The 25959-nt window shown below is 35.4% G+C and overlaps 1 protein-coding gene across 4 annotated transcripts in view; it reads right to left on the bottom strand.

Annotated features, from left to right (window-relative positions):
• Positions 1-228: 228 nt before the first annotated feature.
• Positions 229-25959, bottom strand: part of LOC128231210 (calcium-transporting ATPase sarcoplasmic/endoplasmic reticulum type-like) — a 46247-nt gene continuing 20516 nt past the window's right edge. Inside the window, exons 8-26 of one of the 4 annotated variants that reach the window (XM_052943718.1) lie at positions 23433-23605; positions 23022-23115; positions 20947-21077; positions 20304-20392; positions 17333-17435; positions 16808-17065; positions 16455-16572; positions 15999-16099; positions 15668-15790; positions 15226-15438; positions 14752-14972; positions 14111-14313; positions 13811-13896; positions 13435-13568; positions 11129-11246; positions 10621-10738; positions 9896-9920; positions 9083-9125; positions 229-2992 (exon numbers count right to left, since the gene is read on the bottom strand). In XM_052943718.1, the coding sequence (XP_052799678.1) occupies positions 9898-9920; positions 10621-10738; positions 11129-11246; positions 13435-13568; positions 13811-13896; positions 14111-14313; positions 14752-14972; positions 15226-15438; positions 15668-15790; positions 15999-16099; positions 16455-16572; positions 16808-17065; positions 17333-17435; positions 20304-20392; positions 20947-21077; positions 23022-23115; positions 23433-23605 (2306 nt within the window). In that variant the 3' untranslated portion in view covers positions 229-2992; positions 9083-9125; positions 9896-9897. Of the gene's footprint in view, positions 2993-9082; positions 9126-9895; positions 9921-10620; positions 10739-11128; positions 11247-12922; positions 13057-13434; positions 13569-13810; positions 13897-14110; positions 14314-14751; positions 14973-15225; positions 15439-15667; positions 15791-15998; positions 16100-16454; positions 16573-16807; positions 17066-17332; positions 17436-20303; positions 20393-20946; positions 21078-23021; positions 23116-23432; positions 23606-25959 lie in introns of all 4 variants that reach the window. The other 3 variants (XM_052943717.1, XM_052943716.1, XM_052943719.1) reach the window with 3 other exon arrangements.

Consider the following 25959-nt stretch of genomic DNA (forward strand, 5'->3'; position numbering starts at 1 on the left):
GGCATACTATATTATTGTAGAGGATACTATACCAGATGAATTTGTTTTACAAGTGTGGAAGTTATGACCCTGACACTTATACACATTCAGTAATCTTTGTGTTAAAAATTGTGTAGACTATAGATGAATGTGGTATCATAATAATTCAACTTGTTGATGGGAGTTTTGCATGAGGTTTATACACATGTACATACAGAAAGTTCTATACGGAATTAACAACGCAACACATTTTTCCTTGAGTGTTTTAATCACATTTTGGCAGACTTGCATAAGTAAGTTTCTGAATAAATCAAGATAACAATTACTAGTATATGAATACAATCAAGTTGCTGATGTTAGAGAACAGCCCAAGTTTATAAAGATTAATCAGATTTTACAAGAGATAAATATGGTTACTGTTTCAATTTTATAACCACAAATGTTGTTTTTTCATTGACACAATAACGGATTTCATAGAAGCTGCCTCATGCCTAAAACACAGGATAAAAACTGTAAAAATCATCAGTTACAGTAACAAGATCTCAATGTTCAAAATACAAATGAGGTACAAACATGGTGGCCAAGCCAGGACACGGGAAGTATTGAGATTTGTTACTGCACACTGATGGCAAAACCTACAGATGTTAACATGACAATGTGGCCAACCAACAGTAGACCGCCACCTTGTAGATGCTACATCCACTTAGATAAGAGACTCTAAGCCTCTACTTTATATGGTACATCTAAATGGAAAGAAAACATCAAAGTAACAGCTCATTCACTCTTTCTGACACATTCTTTCACCCAACTTGGCAATACTTTTATACACTTAATACACTGGTTTGGGCAGCCACTTCACGCTTTCATCAATGCACAGGTCAGGTATTATGCGAAAATCTCTGTCAATTTGAAAATTAGGGAGAAGCCAATCACTTTCTTTAACAAACTGAAAGGCTAAATGAATAATAAAATACTTTTTAACATACCACCTGGGAACGCAGTTGTTCTGAGCTACATTTATATATTACCACTTTCGGACATTTATTAAGTCTCTTCTGCTGCAAACAAGGGCCTTACATCTGTATATATACATGTGTATTTCACATAAAAATAAACTTCCCGATTAATAAGGAAATAATAATTTACAGGATGAGATATGGTACAAACGTTTCAATGAACGGAATAAGGACAGTGGGTTTACACCTGTAACACTTTGTCTGCCAACCTTCACTCTCTGCCATCCAGTTACCATTCAATTTCTATACAATCCCTCAACTTTCCTTCAACGCTTCTTTCCCCTTATGGTTTCCTTACGGCAAAGCAGCAAGACTGAGCCGATGTTACATGATATATGAACAATAATAATGGATGCTTTGAGTCATTACACTAGACCTGTCATATAATATTCAACACAGATAAAATTTAGAAAAAAAAATACAATAATAATATATTTAATAATATTAAGCAACACACAAGTCAATAAAACAATATTCTGAGCTAATTAAATACATATCACGCTGATAAATTAACAATGGGAAATATTAAATACAATGTATAAACACTGTTCGATGTAAACATTGAAATACGTCTTATAGCTGAACATGTTTTCTTTTCTTGCTGAAAACAGCTTGTTTTTAATGTTTTTGTTCAGCAACTTGCTATAATGCTGAGTCAAGTTGGCATCACTAGCACAAGTCAAAGAAAAGATCAAAACAGGACCATCATATATATATATACAATGGAATGAATTTTTGATTTTTACGACCACATTTGGCATTCAGTCGAGTCCCGCACATTTTTAAATACATGATTAAAAATAATGTCTGACCCAATTTCAAGCCCTCTTTAACTTGTGAAGCGTTATTTTTTCTTAATTGTTGTTGTTTCTTCGTACGAAAATGGCATTGCACTCGAAATTATGGTTGAGTAACGAAGCCTGATGATTTTGTCATGTTGTTTTGCGTGTCCTCTGCTGCACGGGGCCAAACAAACTACACACTGGAGGCTGAGGTATTCTAAACAAACAGTCAGCTCACATGGTAAAACACTGACGGGGTAACAACTATGTCTTCTCAAACAGTCCTAACTACCGCTGCACCGATGTTTCTAAATTGAAATCTTTCAAGATACTTTAATGTCAATTCAAGATAAGGTGGCTGATTTCAATTTATTTTTTTGTTATCTACATGTCGAAAGTTGGCAGTGATCTGTAGATGGTGGTTTCTTCGTTTTTATCCCTATTTCTAGTGTGAGCAAGGGTTTAATGGTACCGGCCAAACTCGCGGTTGTCTTCTATGCTCATTGGAACTAAAAAATAATATCACATCCTCCAATCATCTCTTGTTATATTGTTATCGTCAATTGAAAATATCATGCTTGTTTAAATTTCCAGATTAAAAGTTCATAATGTTTCACTTTCACTGTAACATTATATTTTTGAAAACATTTCAAGCATCATTTTTCCCACATGCAATTTTTATTAGATAGAATAATTGCATATGTAAGTCTATTCTACAAATATTTCCTACTAAAATCTACAGCATTCAGTTATAATCCACATATTTGATGCAAATCAAGCAATGTTGTTAACAACAATCAAAGACACTACATTTGTATAATATTGAGTTATTTCACTATAGTGCAAAAAACACTAAAAACACTAAAAAAAAACCGCACAATAATCACTTTAATTATATGCAAGCTGGCTGCCATATTTGTTAATGTTACATTGCTTTGTAGATCTTTTTGCCCAAGCACAGTTTCATAGTTTTTAAGTTTTCTTCATATTCAATATCGAAGGCTTTTTTGCAATTTGCATTTTTCCCCCATGACATTGCATCATGGGTAATGTGATGACATCGATTTACAATAGTCCAATAAAAATTCAGAATGACACCATGTGATACTGTTGCTATGTAACCAATGAGGATCTTGTGGGTGGTGAATACAGCAGTTTTCTTGACAACCTAACACACTACGAAACGTCTACTTCTTCAAAACACTCCTGGCATTTCTGAAATGGTTAACACAATGATTATATAATCATGCATTGAACATACATACATGCAACCACAACATACATCAGAACATGCATCAAAGTCTATTCATTATCACAGTGCAGGATAGCAGAGAAGGAATAAAATACATGTTTATTACCATGAGCTTAAATGGTATATGTAGTTGGGTTTAATGAATTTATTTGAAATAGATGATGCTAAGGCATTTCAAGGCAAAAGCTGATAAAACAGTATGATAGGATTACTGGCAGGATAGGGTCAGTATTATTTTAAGTTGGAAGGTAAATGCAGAGCTTTTAATCATGTGTTATCCATAGATGATCAATGAATATGACTCCACACAGTCTTATTATAGCAATGTTAGCTGTAATGAAATGTTTATTGCTATTGCCTTGTGATTTTAAGATAATTGAATGATTGGTTCTAGGACAGATGCACAACATTTTAACAACATTGACAAAGATATGATGAATAAATGCAAACAAGAAAACTATCTTTTGAATAAAGAAAATTATAAAGTCTGAGGTGTGTGACAGTAATGCATGTTGAAACATACATTACAGAAAAGAGAGGAGAATAATAGAGGTTTTTATAAGAGCAACATCAGTTCTCATGCAAAATCACATACATATTAGTTTAAAGTTAAAACAGTTTAATAAACCATGTACAATTTACTTAGTTATGCTCAAATAAGATTGAAATTTTATTCATCCTAGTAACAGCAACTGAGTTAATCCCAAGGGTTATTGTTGATCATCCAATTCTTGTACATGTTAAGTCTTCTAGTTTAGGTGGTTTAACCATCATGCTTTAAGTATCCCAGTAAGTTCTACCATCATGCTCTGTATCATGTCATGCACAATTGTTCAATGCTTGCTGATTTCCTTGATGCTGCTCTAATACCTGCACCACACAACAACAGCAGTGACAACAACTACATATGGGTCAACAACAGACTGGCCAGCATCTGGGGGGTCAGGTTATAAGGGTAGCTAACCCCTTCTCAACTCCACATATACTGGCCAATCACTATGCAACACAACACATACTGGCCAATCACTTCGCAGCACACAACAGTTGACCAACTTTGACCACTTATTCCTATAAATCTGTTCAGGGAAAATTTCAATATGCTGGAACAGTTAACATTGTGTCCTAATATATAAAATTTGCTTGTTACAACCAGTTTTTACTCCAATTTTGATTATTGACTCTATTACATTACATTGTTGTAAACTATTGACTCTATTACATTACATTGTTGTAAACTATTGACTCTATTACATTACATTGTTGTAAACTATTGACTCTATTACATTACATTGTTGTAAACTATTGACTCTATTGCATTACATTGTTGTAAACTATTGACTCTATTACATTACATTGTTGTAAAATACTGACTCTATTACATTACATTGTTGTAAAATACTGACTCTATTACATTGTTGTAAACTATTGACTCTATTACATTACATTGTTGTAAAATACTGACTCTATTACATTACATTGTTGTAAACTATTGACTCTATTACATTACATTGTTGTAAACTATTGACTCTATTGCATTACATTGTTGTAAACTCAATGACAAATTTGCAGTCAAAGTAAGTTAGTCAAAGTCAGTTTACACAAAAAAATGCATTGAGTAACTTTAAATTCATTGCTGAAACAGATTTGAATATAACAGTAAATACATTATCCAATCAATGAATTATGATCTCATTTTAAAAGTATGCATGAATGTTCAGCATTAGTTCCCCATGCACTTATATATAATATTTATATATGTATATATATATATAATTTCTACTGTATATGAAGTAAACGGCCAAAAGAAAATCTAAACATTGTCTTTCAAGCACATGTATATTTTCAACAAGGAAAGGAGGGAGACATTTTTTTTGCTCTAAATGGGAAGTACGTATAGCTACTGTGCAACAACAATATTTCATTCGACAAGTTTTCTTCTTTTTGCAAGTGACATGATACCATAACCACACTATTATTATTTAATTATTAATAACTATTAAAAATGGAGAGACTTACTATCAGGCGACAATCATTGACAAATGCACTAGAATGATTTTATCGAGGGCAGTTCAGTGTCAAATGCTTACAAGAACGCCTCAAGAAGGTGCCATCACCAGTCTGATTCTTTTTCGCTTTTGGTTGTCTGCATTTCACAGTGAACCAAAACAGGGCACAAGTCAAAAAGCAATGGCCGGAATGACAGACTTGCGAATCATTTGTGCATTGTCATTATAAACATATGTACCAAGGGTTCCTGCATAAGTCGTAACAGATTTTCCACAACACCAAAGTTATGACAATACTAAAAACTTTTCTTAACCACAGACTAGCTGATAAAACTTAAGAGTACCAGAAAATATTCAGAAATGAAATGCTTGTCAAATGAATCTGTAAGTTCACAACATCTGAGTTTTAAAATACTCGCAAGTTGGTACGCATGGTAGTAAGACAATTTTTTAATGGTGACAATTTTGTTAAATCATGCATTTGTGTTTAAAAAAAAGAGTGTCAAACCATAGTACATGTACCTAGATGTTGTGAAAGTTCAGCCATGTACAACAATATAGCTGACAACATGTATATACAGTCTGTTATATAGAGTTTTACCTCACTAAATCGGTGTCTGCTAGTGTATCCATGGGTACAAACACATTCTGTTAGTACCAATTTGCACTAGATACTTCACAATCTTACATTTCTTATTCTGATGCTGTTTCCAAGATTTTTTTTAAAATAAATCAATGTTTATTGCTTATGAGTGAAAAAGCAGGGATTATAAAGAAATAACTTAGCAGTAACTTTTTGTATTTTTTTTATTACTTTAGATGTTTCTATCGATATATTTACTTTACCATTGTGAAGTATCCAACATGCCAAAATCAAATATGCAACAAAGCTTTCAAACAACTACACAGCTATTCTAAATGAACAACTTAATATCAATGTAAAATCATGTTAAGAAAAAGATGTTCATTTCTCTTCATTATCTTTTACACTTAAAAAAAAATTCTGTATAATGAATTTTAGCCAAGCTAGGTTGGGTTGAATAGCTACTGCACTGTGCTGCTAGTGTCAACGATTAGCATCTCTGTATAGGTAATCTAGACTCTAGTTAAAGGGTTATCATTATAAAAGTAAATACCTATCGTATCCATCCTTGTTTGCTACTACATCCATTATGAATTATCCTCATTTCAGCTTGTGTTATTAAAACAATCCTGATTTAAACTTTTCTATGATATGTCAAACATGAAGGTGTAACCTCCACCCCTCCCCCTTGTGTACGGAGTACTCTTTCATTTCCTACCCGAATCCAGCGTACCTTATAATATTTAACTATTTAATGAGTGCATACAGAATAATGCCCGATTTTGAGTTTCTGCCTTACCACTCCCTCAAGTCCAGAGTACTCCTTCAATGAACCCTGAATAGTGCATACCAAACAGGGGAAGTTACACCCTCAGACATGGTTCATTATAAACTGTCCATTCAACAACCATACTGCAATGTCAGAAGTCGTTATGAACCAACTCAATATCCACCTGTCTGTTGCGTTCTGTTTCTATACATTGTTCATTACAATCTGTCCCAATTTCTAGGTGTCGTCAACACATTATAACAAATTGTCCTTTTCTGTATAATGCAAGTTGTTTGGTCCTTAAATGGTCTCTTTCAACCTTATATAGTTAAGGTAACAGTTGACACAGAATGGACGGACCTGCTATCAAATATCAAGCTTTGATCATTAAATATGTTGTTGAATATGGCGGTTGACCGAAACTCTTGACTTTAATTGAAAACTCCCTGAAAACTAAACAAGACTAATATCTTTGTGAAAAACCATTTTAATAATATACGTTGTACACATTGTTAATACAATATCAATTTTCCAGTCATACATTTCTTTCTTCATATATTTTCACGTCAAATAATCACACGAATAAAACACCCCTTTCGGAAGCGAATGTCTAAGAATAAATATCACCTAAATATACAGACTTCACTAATCCACTACCACATTTCATGTTACAATTTTTAAAAGAATCTCCAAAGGGAAGGGATTTCCAAACCGTTGGAATGTTTAACTTAGACAAATGTTGTTTATATCCTTTTAGACTCAGATAAACTATTAAATAGTTTTTTGTGTCTTTACATCATTTCAAATGTGTTTGGCACTGGACACTTCAGATTTGCATACAGCAAAATAAACACAACCGTTTTATCATCATTATTTCTTCAAAATATTCAATTTCTTTACAGTCAAGAGAAAAAGTCAATCATAATTCACAAAGAAGTTTTTACAAAATTGTACAAACTTCTAACAGAAGTACAGGATTTTTTTTCATATACATTTATAATCACATAGAAGGCATGAATTCATATTTGAGGAAACAAACTCAAATATAAATAAAATATACAAATTATTCCGACTACAGAAGATTTCTTACTTAAAGTTGATTTGAACTAAAACCAAGCTGATAGTCTTTAAATTAGGCAAATTGAAATGCACCTTTTGGAAATAGCTTTGAACATAGATTTCCAGGAGATAAAAAAAAAAACTTAAACATTTACATGGCTCCATTGCATTGTTATTGAAAGACAAGAATATCCCTGGTAGTGATGAATTTGACCCTTTTCCCGCATGTCCACTTAACCTTGTTACAGTACTGTGTATGCTGTTCAACATCTCTAAATGAACATCTTTTTCTTACACTGTCTTGTTAACTTTGGCATGACATAACAACGTTGTTAAACTATGTTCTTCTATGTACATGTAAATTCTGCTTATTAATGGTTGGGCATTCAATTACATCTTTTAGATTCATTTACTTATTTTATGAAATACAGCTAATGTATATGTGTAGTTTTTGTGTACTACACAGCTGTTGTTTATGTGTAGTTTGTGAACTACACAGCTGATGTATATGTGTAATTTATGTATACTACACAGCTGTTATTTATGTGTAGTTAATGTGTACTACCAAGCTGATGTGTACATGTAGTTAATGTGTACTACACAGCTGTTGTATATGTGTACTATACAGTTGATGTATACATGTAGTTTATTTGTACTACAAGAATAAATGAATACATGTAGTTTATTTGTACTACAAGAATAAATGAACAGAGTATTTTGAAACAGAGAAACTAGTTAACATATGAAAGCGTCTACATCTACAGCTGAGCCAATGTTTCCATGCCCTAGGCAAAGGTCAAGTTACAACAACATGCGGGTCAAGGGTCAAATTCACACAAAGGGGAATTTAAAAAAAACATTTTAGTCTGAACAATTTTTTTCTTCTAAGTTCTGCAAATGCACAGACTTGCTTCACCTTGGTTCTAGTTTCTACGAACATACACAAATTTATGAACTCATGACATTCTCTAGTCCATCAACATAATTCAGACTGACATAAAACACATACAGTATATGACAAATGAGAGAACAGTTATCAATTTCTAACACTGACATCTATATTTAATAATAATCAAATGATGCAAAAATAAGGTACACATTACATTTATATGACTGGAATGTTGTCCAAGGGCTACCACGCTCGAGTAAAACCAAAATAATGCTTCAGTTTTAGGCCATCTACATTTTTTATTATATTAGAAATAATTGTCTTCTTTAAAACAACATACATTTTAAAACCACTGCCAAATGTTTAAGAAATTAACACTATAATGTTTCCAAAATCTAAGTTGTTGAATTTGCTCCTAAGAAACTGATGCATCATTGATTTATTGAACAAATTGTTTCCATATGTATTTTGTCATAGTTTTTGTATACAATGCGGGCCTGCCCTGGGAATGCAACGAGAATGACTGTTAATGAAGGCTACAAAAATATACCCTGTTATGAGATATGGTTAGGGAAATTATTATACAGGTCATTGCAAAATATCTCAAAAAATAAGGTAAAAATACTCAGCTAAAAAATAAAAAAATGGAACATATCAACATTGAAAGCTTTTTTCCTAAATTAGGTGTTTATACACTGACCTAAGGTAATTATATGTATGCATTCATTCCTTTTTCCATATACCTACTTTTTAAATTTGTGTGCTTTTCACAAGCAACTTGACAGGTACTCTAAAGCACAATATAAACAATTACAAATTAATTTGGTGAACAAATAGAAGTGAAATTATAATTTGATTGCATCGTTTAATGTGAGAATATTTGTGGACTATTATAGAGTCAAATTGATTTTAAACAAACAAATAATGCGCTTTTGCATAAACAATGCCAAAATGTATGTGCGTGATATTGAGTCCGCAGCAACGCCCACCAAACTACAGTACTATTACTCTACTTGATGACTAAAGGCCTAAATAAAAAAGCTCTCTTATTTGAATGTTTCGTTTTAACTGGATTGTTGGGTGGAATTTTGAAGGCAGATATGTGGTCACTGTAGCTTGCTGGTGTGCCCCGTATGTTATCCCTGGTAACATATAACAATCTAGAGCTGTACACAGACATAACTGATGCGATGTGAGCTGTCACTGTGACCAGTGAACCATGATACCCACATAATACATGCAAGAGCTTCAAAATTACAGGCTTAATTTGTGCATAGCATTGCATTCTAATGCCTTAAAGATAAAGATATGGCAGTCTTTGAAATGAAGATGTTTGTATCAAAAAGCCTTAGTCCGTATTTAACTCAAATATTTGGTTAAATAAATTTATACAGGCCTGGCTATAAAGTGAACCACCTTAAACATTTGACTCATGCAAATTTGGACCCTTGGTACAGAAAACAGTAGAAATATACAGAAAGTGATTGATATAAGTTAAAATTGCCTGGACATAATACTTTCAGTTTGAAGCTCTTTCATGTTTTCTCTCTTAACTATTACCATTAATCCTCAAGATTACACAAGCCTGAAATACCAAGTGTAAAAAGCTTATAACAGAAATGTACTATCATCACTTCAGAATTAGTTTTTTTGTCATTTTAACTAGAATGTTTTAGCATTTTTCAAACCCACAAATAACAGAGTGAACCCGAACACCAGTATAGTATATTTCTGTTGTTATTTCCTGAGCAATACCCCCGACATAATCACAAAATGTAAAAGTCAGCATAACATCACACAACACAAGTTTTTACAATCATGGTAGAGAGTGGAAGAAATATTAAAAGCTCTAGGTGGGGAGGAGTGTTGCTTTTCAAGGGAGGTAAACACAACCAGGGGAGAAAAATCTTATCAAACACTTAAAAGGGAGATAAATGCCTAGAGAACTTCAAGTACATATTATTTCTACTAGGTAAATATATAAATAGATAATATTTTCATCCTCCATTCAAAGAAATCACACTGTAAATTCATGTAATTTTGTCTTTATTCATTTAACATTGCTGTATGTAAGGGCAAAGCGATGCCATTCAATGGAATTTCTGAATCAATTGCACCAACACTAGTTCATTGCTACAATGTGATTTCCATAGTGAGAAATTGTTCTACAGAATGTCTGATTAAATATCACTCGAGTCAATTATTTCATATGTATAATGATGCTAGAGGTATATACACGGCCCAGACGGCCATTATGATAGCTAGCTCAAGGTAAGGGGTATTACCATCGGTGAACTTTCTCGCAATAAACTTGAGAGTTTCATCAAGAATGATGACTGGTATGGAGAGCTTCATCACCGCGACCCATTCTGTCACTCCAAGGGGCGTGATCTGGAAGATTGTCTGGAAAAAAGGACATTAACATCTATGTATTACCATTTCAATTGTCCATTTTGTAGTCTTAGTAATGATCATAATGTACATAATGAAAATATGCAAAATTATGGACCAGTTCCATTGATGTGCACACAATTTCAATGTCCACAATTTTGAAGAGGAACACCCACATTGATGTAGCAACACTCGTTACATGAAATAACAATCTTGACAATATGGTAATAATTGTTTTTATCCAGCTTGGTAGATGCCAACAAAACTCACATATGCCCATGCCGGAATTGGAACCAGGGACAACTTCATGACAAGTGAGTGGGCTAACCACTGCCCTTACCAGACAATAAAGAAAAAGCAAACAAGATTATTGTAGATATGTATATGTAGACTGCAACTTACTGCCATGACATCTGTGTAGAGGATGAAGAAATGGAGTCCCATGGAAAGACCGATGGCCCCCAAGAGCCACTTGTTTGTCCAGGGTGGCATCACCAACAGTGACTGGTTCTCACTCAGACTGTAAGCAATATGTGAATGGGTTACCCTCACTGCTAGGATTATCGTTTACATGCAAACAGGAAGCTGAATGTCGTACAGGCAATCATATAGGATTAATGAAAAATAATTTCAATTCTTTCCTTTACATAAGTAGACATTTTGTTTTAAACTTTTTTAATACAAGTGTATTTTATAATAAACATACTTTGAAAGAAATCAAATATAAACAAACAGGTGCATTTATCACCGTACGTCTTTACAAAAGTACAGTAAGTGTTTACATTAGCTACCACTCTATCGCAAAAGAAAAAAACACACACTGCAGTAATAGTCACACACTGCAGTAATAGCCACACACTGCAGTAATAGCCACACACTTCAGTTAGATGTCAGCAATATTTTGTATACAAATCTTGAAAAAACTTCACAAAGTCACTGGCAATACAATACATCCATACACAGAACATTTCAAATGCATGACAAGATTAATCCACAGAACTCTATATCTGCTAGAATCTATCTACATCACTCACAGAGATATATACAGTCAGAAAACAAAGTTTGTTAAGCAAAACACAAAGCTGCTGTAAGCTTACACTGCGAAAGTAAGAGATCAACATTGCACATGAAGGAAGCATGAGCTAGCTAGCATCCACAGCTACCAACCAGCAAGGGGGTGTCTGGACTGACTGCTACCTGCCATCAGCATCATTAGGGTTTTAGCCAGGTTTTAATAAGGACAAAAGGGTGCTGAGGGACAAAAGGGCACATTTACCGGGCAGTAAAGCATTATGAATTTCATAGAAAATGAAAATTGTGCTTATTTGAAGTATCATTAGGTTTAAACTACTATATATGGAAAAGTTTGTTTTAATTTATAATCATATTTCAAGTTTTAATATTTTTTTTTTATATATTTATATATATATTTGATTATCTTAAGCACTTAAGTCTTTAAAGGCAGGAAAGTGCACATTCTGGTCTCTGTGAGGACAGAATAGTGCTTCCAGTAAAGGACAGGGTGCAACACCCTCCCTAACCCTCTAGCTAAAACCCTAATCATACATGTATATGGTCATCACGGCCTGTACTCATAAAACATCTTAAGCCATTTCAGAAATATTAAATTTTGATACTTATTGAAGTGTTAATTAAAATTATCTTGTAAATTTTATAAATATCTTTCTTTTATTAATTAATTCAAGTAAAATACACATTTCAAGTTGAAAAAATTCATAATTCTTAAATAATAAATGTTTAATCTTGAGATGTTTTATGAATTTATATTCAGTATATTACAGAAAACAAATATCAAAATAAGAAGTCCCTTTTAATGTTTCAAGTCCAGTTATCCCCCTCACTGACTGGACATGCACTTTGGCAGAAGAGTTTCATCTTGTTAAGCAAATATCTATGAGACTCCCCCTTTGCTGTTTTGGAAACCATGCATACCAGTCTAACTACATGTCAAATGACATGGTCACATGATCAATCAGTAAACCACATGACTTGAGTTCCGCCATTTGTCACCATACTCTGATCATGTGACATACTTCCTGCATGCCTACCCACTGTGTCATATCGTTTTATTGCAGATTTTTTTGTTTTCTCCAAAATTTTAATCTTTGAATTAAACACCATTCCTAAATCAGCTCTTCAAGGTATGACACAGTAGGTCACATGTTGAACTCTTACCTGTTGAGGGCATTCAACATTTCAATGACAACGAGGACTGATAGAGCCATCGTCATTGGAGCTGGGTGATCGAACAATTTACAATCCACGCCCATGAAGCGCTCGTCCTGAGCTAAACACTGTGAGTGATGTGTCTAGCAGAAAATAACCACAACATAATTTACTTTTCCAGTTTGAGAGTGTGCAGATTAAAATGAATGCTATGCTTTTGGTGGTAGATGGAATTAGGATCAATGTCTAAACAAAGCATTCATCTTGATTTTGCACAAAGTGTTATACAATTCTGGTATGAGAAACCATCCATGATTTTATATCCAGTTAATGAATAAATCCAAATATCTGTGATAAGAGAACTGGAATAAACTCTTCCATTTAAAGGGTTCAACAAAGAACACACAAAAGATGTAAATTTCAAACAATCTATTCAGGTAATGTTTTCATGGATGGTTTATCATGACAGCCCGCCACCATGGAAGTGCGGGTCTATATGAATGGGCCATTTTTAAGTTTACCTGTTGAGAGCATTTAGCATCTCTATGGTGACCAACACTGATAGAGCCATTGTCATGGGGTGAGGGTCGCTAAAAATGTTACAGTCCAGATCGGGGAAATTCTTAGGCTCTGCTGGGCATTGCATATGGTGAGTCTATTGAAAAAATACACATTTTATAGTAATTTTTTGTTAATAATTTTCTGACAAATCCTTTGATAAAACAAGGTCCTTCACTGTAAACAAATACATGAGAAGTCATGGTTACTACTACAGTTCATAAGCCACTTTGAGCATTTATGGTTATCACTTTCGCATACTTTCAAGGAATTTTAATATTTAGAAACATTTTCTATCAAATCCATCTTATAGTAGCTAACATGTAAAGCGTAACTGACCAGCTGGTAGTAGTTGAGCTTGGGTCCTTCCTCGTAGATCATGAACCACCAGGCTGCGGCTCCCACAGTTGCACAACCAACGTACACTGTAAGATATTGACATTGTTCCACATGACATTCACATCAGTTTACATGAAATCTACATGTAGGGTTTCAATACTTAGGAATCCAGGTCTTACACCACATTGAAATACATTACCAATACATTTTTCTTAACACATGCATATCATAGAAGATCCTTAGATGATTTTTATTTTATTTATCTTTTTTGTATACTTTGAGATCACAATGTCTACTTACTTCCAATGGCCATATATCTGAAGAAGAGCCATCCAGTGATAAGTCCCTCCTTTGGGTTACGTGGGGGTTTCTTCATGATGTCCAGGTCAGGTGGGTTGAAGCCAAGGGCAGTGGCTGGGAAACCGTCAGTCACAAGGTTCACCCACAGCAGCTGGACAGGGATCAGGGCTTCTGGGATTCCAAGGGCAGCAGTCAGGAAAATACTGGCAATAGAAAGCATGGGTTCCAACTGAGTTGATTCTAACTCATTTAAGCTCAAATAAAATGATTACTAGCTTTTCACATATAACAGATTGAAAAACTGCCACAGGTGAGGTTTTGAGTGAGATGCGGATCACCCTCATCTCCGAACATAGATTTTGTTAAGTATTGGTAGTCAAATCTATAAACAGAATCAATTAGATATTGCTGCTTAAAGGTGTTTATGGACAGATTTTAAAACACAATTGCAGTATATAGGTTGCACAAATGCAAATTGTAGCAGCTGCGACTACACAAGAAGTACTTGGTTTGCAATTATGTATTAATTAAGCACTCGCCAGCCTTGTTTTATTACCAACAATCAGATAAATGATACCTTAATGATAAAATTATTAGTTTTCAAAGGATTATCTTAAATCAAGGGAAACAACCCAACTCACCAGACAACCTCTCCAATGTTTGAGGAGATGAGGTAGCGGATAAACTGCTTCATGTTGTTGTAGATGGCACGACCCTCCTCAACAGCTGCAACAATGGTGGCGAAGTTGTCATCAGCCAGCACCATTTCGGAAGCTGACTTGGCCACAGCTGTACCAGAACCCATGGCAATACCGATCTCAGCCTTCTTGAGGGCAGGGGCGTCATTCACACCATCACCAGTCTGTGAAGATGTGGAATATTTTCAGAAATGAAGATAATTACAATTATTCTCTCTTTTTATACTCCCGTTGTTGTCCAAATGTTTTATAATGTTTTTAAATGAGATTCGTTAAAGTGACAGGTCGATCAATTTACAAAGACTTCAAACGAAATAATCGTCAAGGATCAAATCTTAAACTGAAAAACCCCCAACCTAATTGCAAGATACCATAGCCTTATATCTTAATTACAATATAAAGTTCACATGAACCTACCATAGCGGAGATTTCTCCCTCGGCTTGCAGGTACTCAACAATCTTGCTCTTGTGTGTGGGCTCGACACGGGCGAACAGACGGGCTCTCATAACTGCTGCGCGCTGATCCTCAGGGGCCAAATCGTCAAACTCACGGCCGGTAAATGACAGACCCTCCGTTGATTCGGTCTCACTGAAGATTCCGATTCTTCTACAGATAGCCTCAGCAGTAGCCTGAAATAATGACAAGTTAATCAGTCATAATTACAAAAACAGCATTAAAAAACATTTTCTTTGAAAATGAGAAACACAATTACCTTTGATACTAAATTATGGCTGTTTGCAATATTTTATTTGTTTGTAACAAGTTTATCATCATATATACTCCTTATATTTTTATTTCAAATATTTCGAAAAATTGTTAAGTAGCATCATCTTAAATCTTGGGAAAGAAATCCCCTACCTTGTTGTCACCAGTGATGACGATAACGCGGATACCAGCAGCCCGACAGTCCTTGATGGAGATGGCCACTTCCTCACGAGGGGGATCCAACATCCCCACCACTCCGACAAATGTCATGTTTGTCTAAAAAGTATAACAAGAGAATAATGCAGGAGATTGTGATATTCTAAATTATCTTTTCATGACTGCATCTTGTCAACTGTAAACACACAACAGATACCCCAGAGGAGTTGCCAGCAAAACCAATGCATTTGATGGAAAAGGGCTATCAATCCCAAAACCCAACAAGACTGTTGTATATAATATTTCGATAAGTAAAACCATTGCATACCTCATACTCGATGAACTTGCGTGAGTCTTCCAGATCCATGTCCTCACGGCGAGGTGGGGCGTCGATGGTTGCCAGGGCTAGGCAACGAAGGGTGTCACGACCTAGGGGAATGATAACAGATCATATAGAGGTGTACACATGAATGGTAACAAAATTTGTCTGCAGTCTTTAAGTATTGAAGATAACTTGCATCACAAAAGCTGTGCTATCATATCATATCATTACAAAACCAACTGACTATACAATGCCTCACCAGAAAAATTCAATTCAAGACTAATTTCTTTGTGAAAAATATAATTACTTATTGCCCAATTCTAATGGATTGACTATTACTAACTTTGTGAAATTAATCCTTTAGCTATGTTTATACAGGATTTTTGCAAAATGTCAACAATTTCAGTAATAGAAATTTGTTACACTAATTCTCAAGAGTCGATCAGTATTATTGACGCTTACCAGTTCCGTAGGCTTTGACGTGCTTCATGATCTCTTCCTTGATTGTGGGTGACATGGGGACCTTGTTACCAGCCACTCTTGCGTGTGTGCAGCGGTCCAATAGACCTTCAGGGGCTCCCTGGGGAAGAGGAGATAAATAGGTAAATGGCAATATTGAGTTTTAAACAATATTTGAAAGAAAAAAATCCATACCTATCTACAGTAAAACAGCTTTATTCTGAATTCAAGAACTATCTCCGATGACAATACATGAAACCAATATTCATCATATAATTATGTATGAGCTTGCTGGAAGAGACTAGCACATGCCAGGTACAGTTTAAATCTGTATTACACATTCAAGACAATACTACCTTGCAGAACATGCGCGCTCCACCAGGAGTGCGGGTAGGCTTGTTTGGTGAGCAGTAGACGCTCATGGATTTCCGATCACGTGAGAACTCGAGCGTAAACTCCTTCTTCCACATCTGCTGGATGACGTGTTGGGCAGCCACACCCTTCTCGCGCTTGTTCAGACCGACCTTGTCCGTGTTGTAGAAGTTGACCTTCTCAACGAGCACTGAGAGAGCTGTCTCTGTGGCCTCACCCACCTTCTCATAGATGTCCTTTGTCTGCGAGATAACAAAATTGAAATCTCAATTTGTTTTTAGAACATTCCCTATGATCTATTAAGATTAAGTTAAGACCAACATGTTTCATATGTAAACTTGTTTTTAAGGATTTTCCTCTTAACCAAATTGTGTTTGAGCTAATGAAATTACTTATTTTTGAATGCCATAACCTTGAAATTAGCATTAATAAGACGGCACTTATAACATTTAGCTACCCAAAATAATCAAGTTCTAGGTTGCCTGTTGCAGGACATTAAATTGCTGTACCTCATTGTAGTCCACACTTGAGTCGTTACACATGGCACAGATGGTCATCAGCTCCTCCAGGCCGCTAATGTCACTGCCCTTCACCTTCTTTCCACCAAGGTACCTGCAGAATACACGTACACATCAATGTGGATCGGGTAAAAGATAGAAATTACCAGCAATAGTCACAGTCAAGTGGTAAAGGTAGAGGGTGGCTATAATGTCAGTAACAGGCTTAATCTAGATTTCATGACCTGCATTCTGTGCTGATATCAAAACAACAGGATCCATAGCTACAGTAAGTCAGATAACCTGTGGTCAGGGAGACGGAGCCTACCAGAATTTGTCAAGGACTCATACATTTCAGAAGATTGTAAGTCTGGTGGACTCTAAGGCTCAAAAGAAAAACAACTTCAACAAAATTGTGAGATCACCTAATTTTCTGTATGGAAACGCTTCTCCACTGAAAATATTCAGATTCTTGCAGCCTGCAAATGTTTTAACTTTTCAGACCCGCAATATTTACATGCACATCATTTCAGTTTTGGCATATTCATAAACTTGTGCCTAAATTAGATATATAGAAAAACCATTGGATCAGTTCCCTGGATGTGCACAAGACTTCAATGTGCACAGCTAGAAACAGCACCCAAATTGATGTCGCAATACTAGCCACCAGAAATGACAATGTCCCAACACTAGCCACTAGTAATGACAATGTCCCAACACTAGCCACTAGTAATGACAATGTCCCAACCCTAGCCACCAGTAATGACAATGTCCCAACACTAGCCACCAGAAATGACAATGTCCCAACACTAGCCACCAGAAATGACAATGTCCCAACACTAGCCACTAGTAATGACAATGTCCCAACACTAGCCACTAGTAATGACAAGCCACTAGTAATGACAATGTCCCAACACTAGCCACTAGTAATGACAATGTCCCAACACTAGCCACTAGTAATGACAATGTCCCAACCATAGCCACTAGTAATGACAATGTCCCAACACTAGTCACCAGTAATGACAATGTCCCAACACTAGCCACCAGAAATGACAATGTCCCAACACTAGCCACCAGTAATGACAATGTCACAACACTAGCCACCAGTAATGACAATGTCCCAACACTAGCCACCAGAAATGACAATGTCCCAACACTAGCCACCAGTAATGACAATGTCCCAACACTAGCCACCAGTAATGACAATGTCCCAACACTAGCCACCAGAAATGACAATGTCCCAACACAAGCCACTAGTAATGACAATGTCCCAACACTAGCCACCAGTAATGACAATGTCCCAACACTAGCCACCAGAAATGACAATGTCCCAACACTAGCCACCAGAAATGACAATATCCCAACACTAGCCACTAGTAATGACAATGTCCCAACACTAGCCACCAGTAATGACAATGTCCCAACACTAGCCACCAAAAATGACAATGTCCCAACACTAGCCACCAGAAATGACAATGTCCCAACACTAGCCACTAGTAATGACAATGTCCCAACACTAGCCACCAGTAATGACAATGTCCCAACACTAGCCACTAGTAATGACAATGTCCCAACCCTAGCCACCAGTAATGACAATGTCCCAACAATAGCCACTAGTAATGACAATGTCCCAACACTAGCCACCAGTAATGACAATGTCCCAACACTAGCCACTAGTAATGACAATGTCCCAACACTAGCCACCAGTAATGACAATGTCCCAACACTAGCCACCAGTAATGACAATGTCCCAACCCTAGCCACCAGTAATGACAATGTCCCAACACTAGCCACCAGAAATGACAATGTCCCAACACTAGCCACCAGAAATGACAATGTCCCAACACTAGCCACCAGAAATGACAATTTCCCAACACTAGCCACCAGTAATGACAATGTCCCAACACTAGCCACCAGTAATGACAATGTCCCAACACTAGCCACCAGTAATGACAATGTCCCAACACTAGCCACCAGTAATGACAATGTCCCAACACTAGCCACTAGTTATGACAATGTCCCAACCCTAGCCACCAGTAATGACAATGTCCCAACACTAGCCACCAGTAATGACAATGTCACAACACTAGCCACCAGTATTGACAATGTCCCAACACTAGCCACCAGTTATGACAATGTCCCAACACTAGCCACCAGTAATGACAATGTCCCAACACTAGCCACCAGAAATGACAATGTCCCAACACTAGCCACCAGTAATGACAATCTTTACACATAAGTTATTAATGTTGCATTACTAGTAAAACCTCTTTTAAGGTTAATCTACATTACAATGTGGCAGTAGGTCATCAAAAGGCTCACACATAGAAAACACTACAGTAATACCGAAATATGCCCTTACAGATATAATGCTACCAATGCTCTAGTGCAACAGCATCTTTATTGCTACTTAACTGTAGTGATATGTGTTTGATGTCATTGATGATATCAGCTATAACTCCACAAATGCAACAATTCTTAACAGCTCATTGACAATACATCACAGAAAAATGCAAGGAATTAGCTATAAATTTGACAGAACACATAAGAGCATTTGTTTTAGATTATACCAGTTCATTTCAGTTTGATTGTGAAGACAGCACTCAGTGTCACATCAGTGGCCTTGGTAGGAAACAGGAAGGCCAGTTGAATGTGCCGACTGGTATGGCTCAAACACATGACCTTTCAGTTGAAAAGTAGACACGTTTCCACTACACCACTCTAAACCTCGTTTAAGAACAAGTTTTTAAACCTAACATTGAACTTTTCATTCATTAATAAAACCTTTTTCTCCATCAATCAAGAACATAGAGTTTGACGTTATACTTGTAGAACAAATCATCTGTGGACCACGACCTTCTTGTACACAGAAGGAAAAAAAGTTTTAAAACAGAAGTCAGGTTATAACAGACTTACAATTGACTTTTGACACACTGCATACACCTTGACACGGTTATGTGTAACTCAATGCTTTACTACTTACACATCTCCGTCAGGGGCGTATGTAGATCCAGTGATCTCGAACTGCTGGTTCTCAATGCTCCCGCCCTCTACTTTGCTGAATTGAAACATCTGAAAAAGCAGCAAAAAATGTGACACACATGAAAAACGAAATTCAATAACCTATTTCAATTAATCATAGCAATAATTTGAGTAATGTTTTACAAGTTTTATTCAAAAAAGATTTGCATAATCATATAACACTGCATTATGGAATCAAGGGTAAATAGCTAAGTGCTACCTTAACCATTTTTTATGACAATGCTTCTATGAATGTTCACAGTTCTGAAAAAAATGCATAATTGACATGATGCTGGACACCAGTATATCAATATTCATAACTGTTAAACAAATGGAACACTTCACTAGTCCAATGATAACCCCAGACTTCACTAGTCCAATGATAACCCCAGACTTCACTAGTCCAATGATAACCCCGGACTTCACTAGTCCAATGATAACCCCGGACTTCACTAGTCCAATGATAACCCTGGACAAAAACATGCATGGAGTTTGATTCAATATATTCTTTTGTTGAACATGGAAGGTATATAATGAAGGTGGCAATAAACCGATTTAGGAGTCATATGAAAACTAATTAAGTATGCAGCATTCTGTCCACCTACCCTGCAGACAGACATCTGGTTGGTGGTCAGTGTGCCCGTCTTGTCTGAGCAGATGACGGATGTACAGCCTAGGGTTTCCACGGATGGCAAGCTTCGCACAATTGCATTCTTCTTGGCCATTCTACGTGTGCCTGAAAGCAGTGTTTAGGAAACATTTTATATACGTTACAATGATAAAACAAGTAACATAAGCTCTAAAGAGCTCTCATAGGAACGAACATAGTTTTTATTATTACCTACAGCCTGGCAACAACACAGAGCTGGGGTAATTGTTACCACTTCATTGTATCAAAAATAAGATTAAACTATAAATATGAATTATAAATATCAAAAATAAGATTAAACTATAAATATGAATTATAAATATGAACATTAATAATTGATTTTGAAAATATGCCACAATAATTCCTCAATGGACGGACAGCTGCAGGATGAAAAATTCAGAGATAAACTCAAAATATTAGTGTCTGTTTAATCTAATTTAAACTTATATTTATATAGCTTAAGTTATGTTGTTCACTTTCCTTCAGATCAGCAACAAACGCATTGATAATTAACATGATTATATAGAATCTGTTCAGAAATGGTTTCAAGTATACTTTGTTGAATCATAAACATCAAGATTCAACATAATATGCTTGAAATTTTTACAGAACATTTATCTATATAAAATAACTGTAAGAAAATTAGCAACAACCCAGCACCTGTCAATCAGGAGCGATAATACCAAACACCCGCACCCAAAGTGACCCCACTACATAGTGTTTGCATTATGGCCTAATCGTCCTTATATGGGATTATTAAAATTGAAGTGGACATTTCTTAGTAGAAATGATGTTAATTTGTTCACACACCAGTACTGTATAACAGTGATTTAAACAAGAGCGTCTCATTGCAATACCTCAAGCAGTTGCTGAGATATTAACCTATGTGTACTTGCACGCAAAACCTTAACCAGAATTTCTAAGTCAAATAATAAAGGCCTATTTTTTTGCATTAAATGCAAACTAGAGTTATCTAACTTGGTTAATTATGTAGGTTGGATGGTTGAGTCTCAATGCAATACTTCAAGTAGTTGCTGAGATATTAACTTGCACCCAAAACCTTAACCAAGGGGTGACGCCGACGCTTGGGTGAGTAGTATAGCTCTCCTTATTATTCGAATAGCCGAGCTAAAAAATCAGATAAGATGGGTTTTTTAATTTTTGGGATACGAAAACACTACTCAGATCTAAACAGATCAAAAAACAATTATTTCCTCTGAACATTTTTTTTACTTTTAGCTGGTACTCACTCCATTTTTGTACCTTAACATGAATAAGGGGAGCAAAATTATATTTTTCATAAGTTTAAATCAATGTCTTCTACATTCATTTTAGATTATAATAAAAACATCACAACTAAATCAGAAAAGGCCCCAAAACTCACTCACAAAATTACATGCTCACGAGGAATGGTCCAAAATTTTATCTTTTTTATTCCTTTTTGAACATTTGTTGCCCAATAGAAATCAGTGTAGCAAATAATTAGATGGTAATTACTTTAATTATAGATAGGTTTTATCCATAAAAAGTGTGATATGCATTAGCACACCTAAAACAAACAAAAAATTCAAAGTGCTTCAGCTGTGGAAGATTACATCAAACAACTCTTTTAGTCTCACAAAAAAATGAAATTTATGTAGAATTTTATAGCACAGGTAAATTGTGCATGAGCAATCTTTTCTGAAATAGCAATTATTTATTAATTTTTATTTGAAGATCAAATGACCAAAATAATATCTCTTCTTCAGGAAAATAGATCTGACCAAAATTATACTTTATCTTCATGAAATAACTAGATCTATCAATATTTCTATATCTTTATAAGAAATATTTTTTGATGGTTCTAAAATATGGATTGTTGCTTAAGATAGGCTTGCTTGAAAACATGTTAACCATATTAAGGTGGTTTAATGAGTTTTCTTAATGATTGAGCATGGTGCTTTTCTAAATAATCTTGATAAGCAATTTCATTGGCTGACTATATTGTAAAGGCCATATATGTATCATAGCCAGCTGGAACAGGATGTATACCGAGAGCGAGACAGGTTGTGATGACAGCTGGCAAACCCTCAGGGATGGCAGCCACGGCCAGGGCAACGGCGATCTTGAAGTAGTAGATGGCTCCCTGTAAAGGACAATAACATGTGTGACCATGAGTTTAGGAACAGCTTGGCTTCTAAAAACAGCAAAAATATGATCTGACTATTTTATTTACTTTCTCTGATGTAAAATACTATTGTATTTATATATTTTCAATATTCTACAACAAGCAATATGGATGTCTGATACCGAGTTAACTCTGAAAGTTTTTATGAAACACAACTATATGAGCTAGATTGTAACTTGTTTACAGGGAAGAGTTTTACACTGACTTGTAGCATTCAAGTAAATTGTATAAGCAACAAATTTTGTCGCAGATGCTAAGAAACAGCACGGCCATACCTTCATCCATGAACCTCCGTGTGCGGGGTCGTTGAAGTGTCCAATGTTGATGGCCCAGACAGCGATACAGATGACAGTGATCACCTTGGAGAGTTGATTGGAGAACTCGTCCAGTTTCTGCTGCAGGGGAGTCTTCTCTGTCTCTGTGTCCATCATCTCATTACGGATCTTGCCTGGAAGGACATATGCAATGTTTTAATAAGGTGTCTTTTGGTATTATACCCTAGATTGGAGTCATGTAATTGGGGTTACCTGCTTCTCACTGAGAAAAGAAATGAGATTGTATACATTGTCATGCTTGGCTAAGGGTTTTCCAGGGACGGAGAATTTTTTACCAGATAACAGTGACCAAAAAGAGCATTACATTTGCTTGATGTTTCAGCTTTTGTAACTAGTTTCAAACACATAAATAATTCAGAAAGAACCTAGTGCCCTTGGATGACCATAGCCAAAAATGTCATTGGGGCTGTACCCATGACTTAGAACAGACATTTTCATATTACTTTTGATTGTATTTGTAGCAAATCTCTAGCTGTGAAGATCTTCATTTGTGTCTGACAGTTTCTTACATTGTATAGCAAATCAGAATTTAAAAATAAAGCTGAGAAGCCTAATACATAATACATCTCTTAGACTGAAATTCCATTATTATGAATGACATATCAATCAATAGGGTTGTGATATCTACTGGCAACAGCTCTAGGTATTGAATAAGAACCATCCATAGACAGTTGGAATTGGCCTTATTCTCATATTTTCCTCAATTTTGGATAAAAAATGCAAAAAGAAATTACTTTTTGCATCTCCCCACATTTTAAGACCTTTATTTCATTGGTTTTAAATAACTTCCCTGTCCTAAATTTACTTCCTGGTCAATTCTATAAATTTAATATTTAGATATAAGGTAGAGCTCCAGAGTAAGGTGTTTTCTCAAAGTTTTTTTTGCTCCCATTTTTTCCAAAACAGAATGTTACACCCTGTGTTTTTCCCCAGAAAGTATTCATTCAATTTCAAAGAGAATTTACCAATTAACTTTTCAACATCAAGTTTCCAGAGAAATGAAGTCTGTTCTCAGGTAAATGCAAAAAATTGTGACAATCTCACACTCAGTAACCTTCCCTTAAGATAAGTACTGTAAAGCTACCTTGAAATGGTTGTGCTCAATTGAACTCTTCAAACTTCCATTGATTAATATCTAACTTGACGATATGCAAGCCAAATAAGGACATCAATTTGACTAAATCCAATGTTTGATAAGTTTAAAAATCCATTGCGCTCTTCATATTTTTTAATGCATAGTTTGCTACCTTATTATGCACCTTATCAGTGGCTCAGAGCAAGAATGAGAATTATGTATATGGCTAACAGGAAATAATGTATTCTGATAAAATACTAAATTTCAATCAATTCAGAGCAAACAGACATTTGGTTATTACACAGACTGGTTTGCTCCACCAGCACAGTCTATCTTTATATTCCAGGGAAAAGAAAATGAGTCTCTAGAGACAATTATAGGTTTTATATCTAAAACCAATTTCAAAACCTGTAAGCATTTGCAACCATAGTGATGAAATCTTGATTTAAGGCTCAGAGCTTTACTAGAAAATAAAATAATATAAAATAATTTCCCAATTTGATATTCAAGCTCGATAAAAAGCAAAATGAAACAGGTTTGGATTGAATTTATATCTTTCAAAGACAGCAGCAAATACCATATCAATGAGAGTTAAGTTAGTTGAACATGCAATCTATAATAAATATTTGAACTAGTCATGATGAGCGGACATGAAAGACCTTTACTTGCCAGGTCATGGAATAATTAAAGTTATCTTGAAAGATATAAATATCTTTCCTAAAATGGGAATATATTGTTCTTACAGATAAATAAGGGCGTAAAAAATGTTTGTTTCCACCAACCCTACCAACCCTAAACTTTCCTCAGGACCATACACTTTTTTTGCCATTGTGTTGATTTTTTTCCCTAATTTCCTCATTTATGAGTAAACATGTTAAAATTTGACCATTTAATATTGAAAAACTTTCTTCAATAGCAATACACCCTGCTGTAGGTCAATTTGGTACAGAACCTCTGTTCTAAAAAAAGTTATGCCTACCAACCAACCCTATTTTTTGGGGGGATGTCAGTGGAAACGAAGAACCTTTTTTTTTGGGGGGGGGGGGGGGGGGGCCTAATAAAGAAAAGGTGGTAGGCTGGTATATACAGTGTAATGTTGCTAAGCTGGTATATACAGTCTAATGTGGTAATTTTCAAGCAATTCATCAGATTCTTAGAGGGAGGATGTAACATAGCAAGGATCCCTGTCAGAGACTGTGGAATTGCAGCTATTTGCCAAGTCCTGTATTGTTGGCAGCCTGAGGGAGGTTCACAGGTCACTTGAGGATATTAATAAGCCTACAACTGTAGCTGTCAATCATTCTCCTCCTTCACATTCCCAACAAAACACTGCAATAATGCAAACTGGCATTAAACAACTAGGAGTCTTATATCACTAGGCTAATCGTATTA

Source organism: Mya arenaria, chromosome 4 (genome assembly GCF_026914265.1).
Source record: "Mya arenaria isolate MELC-2E11 chromosome 4, ASM2691426v1".
Lineage (NCBI taxonomy): Eukaryota > Metazoa > Mollusca > Bivalvia > Myida > Myidae > Mya > Mya arenaria.